At 40.4% G+C, this 1,686-nt stretch overlaps 1 protein-coding gene across 1 annotated transcript in view; it reads left to right on the top strand.

The window, feature by feature from the left end:
- Positions 1-1,464: 1,464 nt before the first annotated feature.
- mri1 (methylthioribose-1-phosphate isomerase 1) overlaps positions 1,465-1,686 on the top strand; it is a gene marked incomplete at its 5' end in the record, with an annotated part of 15,795 nt that continues 15,573 nt past the window's right edge. Inside the window, one exon of the mRNA XM_017303809.1 lies at positions 1,465-1,682. Coding sequence (XP_017159298.1) covers positions 1,465-1,682 — 218 coding nt within the window. The remainder of the gene's footprint in view (positions 1,683-1,686) is intronic.

The following is a 1,686-nucleotide window of genomic DNA, read 5'->3' as shown; positions in this document are numbered from 1 at the left end:
CTGGGGCTGGTCCTGGGTGGGTGGAACCGAGGAGTGTGATAGGAGCTAGAAGTGATCTCACACAGGTGCATTTTAATAAATCAGAACGCCTTCAAAGAGTTTATGTCGGTACATCAGTTCGTTATCCGGAGGGTGACGTATTTGTGAAGATTTATTTCTGGTCATTTTTGATGTTTGGGACAGATAATTAAAATATAACGGAGCCAGTAAATTATTTTTGATATGATGCACACAGTATTGCTTATGCATTCAATTATTGTCACCCTCCATAAGGACAGTAAGCCACAAAAGCACATTAATACCATGGATGTTTGGAGCGCTGTATATAAACGTATCAAAAGGAAAGAGTGGAGTGGAAGGAAAAAAGTACACCAGCGATRGGARTAACTACAGCTATGAGAGAGTTCTGGAGTAAAGACCATTCTAAAGTTTGAGGGAGCTTCTCTTCGACATGAACTACCACTACTGCATTACTAAAGAAATGACCAAACTGTGACTCAGTGGCCTAATTAATTTTTTCAGGGGAGAGTATATCTTGTATTTAATTTTAAATTTAGGTCCCAGAGTCTGGAGGTTTGGTACACGGACATAMTTTCTCAGTGATCCTGGAATTTAAGTACTTAAAACAACATCAACCAAACAGTTTTATTGTTCTTATATTATCTACATTGAATTTTGGATATWAACTCGCTATAAGCCACAATCGTCCAACTAATTGAAATAAAACCTTGAACTATGTCATCCTGTGAGTAGTGAGTCTGAGTTTTGCTTTTTGAGTTAAATAACTAAAGTTAATTAACTTCTTGTGTATGTGCTAATTTATTGAGAGGTCTAACGTYACCTTTTCTAGTATAGTCTCCTAAACTGCCAAAATKATCTGCTATGTTCATCATTTATCTACGCAATGTTRGATAAATGATGTCTTAACCTTTGAACAAGCTGATATAAAGGGCTTTAGATGAACTGCCCAAATGAATAGTAATTGGAAAGACCCCAAATGTACTTCTGTTTCACTGGGTTGGCAACCTGAACTAAAAATGCCACATTATCACAGCCTTATCATGACTAAAAACAAAACTGTAAAAACGATCTGATTGCTCGTATGATATTTGCGTAGCTTGTCCTGGTAATTTAAAATGTATAAAAGTGTTATTGATTAAATTTATGTTGTTTTTGCTGCTGTGACTTAAGCAAAAAAAAAAAAAAACCCAAAAAAACATGAGGATTAAAAACCCAYTAACTATAGTTTTAAATGCTTACTATGCAGGATTTCAACCTTTTTTTTCTTTCTTTTTTTTAATTTACCTTAATGGARTAAAACTGGGAGATGATTTTAGATTTAATCAGTCGAGCTCTCTGCTGCTTGGCTAGCCTGCATTCTGCTGCTTTACAGACATGCTAACTGTAGCTTCAAAACGGTAGTGACARATTATCCTATTGCCCCCGCTGCCTTTCTGACCAACACGTCTCGGGCTCGGCGTGACGACCGACCTCTCCTTCCCTGTCCAGGTGCGCGGCGCTCCAGCCATCGCCATCGTGGGCTGCCTCAGCCTGGCCGTTGAGCTGCGGGCGGGCGCCGGGGGCGACGACCCCGTAACCTTCATCAGGGAGTCTCTGTGTCACCTCACTTCAGCCAGGCCCACCGCCGTCAACATGGGCCGAGCCGCCCGCGAGCTGATGGAGTTC

The sequence above is a fragment of the Poecilia reticulata genome, linkage group LG1, assembly GCF_000633615.1.
Source record: "Poecilia reticulata strain Guanapo linkage group LG1, Guppy_female_1.0+MT, whole genome shotgun sequence".
Classification (NCBI taxonomy): Eukaryota; Metazoa; Chordata; class Actinopteri; order Cyprinodontiformes; family Poeciliidae; genus Poecilia; species Poecilia reticulata.
The sequence above is the reverse complement of the archived record's forward strand: the minus strand, read 5'-3'. Positions and strand labels throughout refer to the sequence as shown.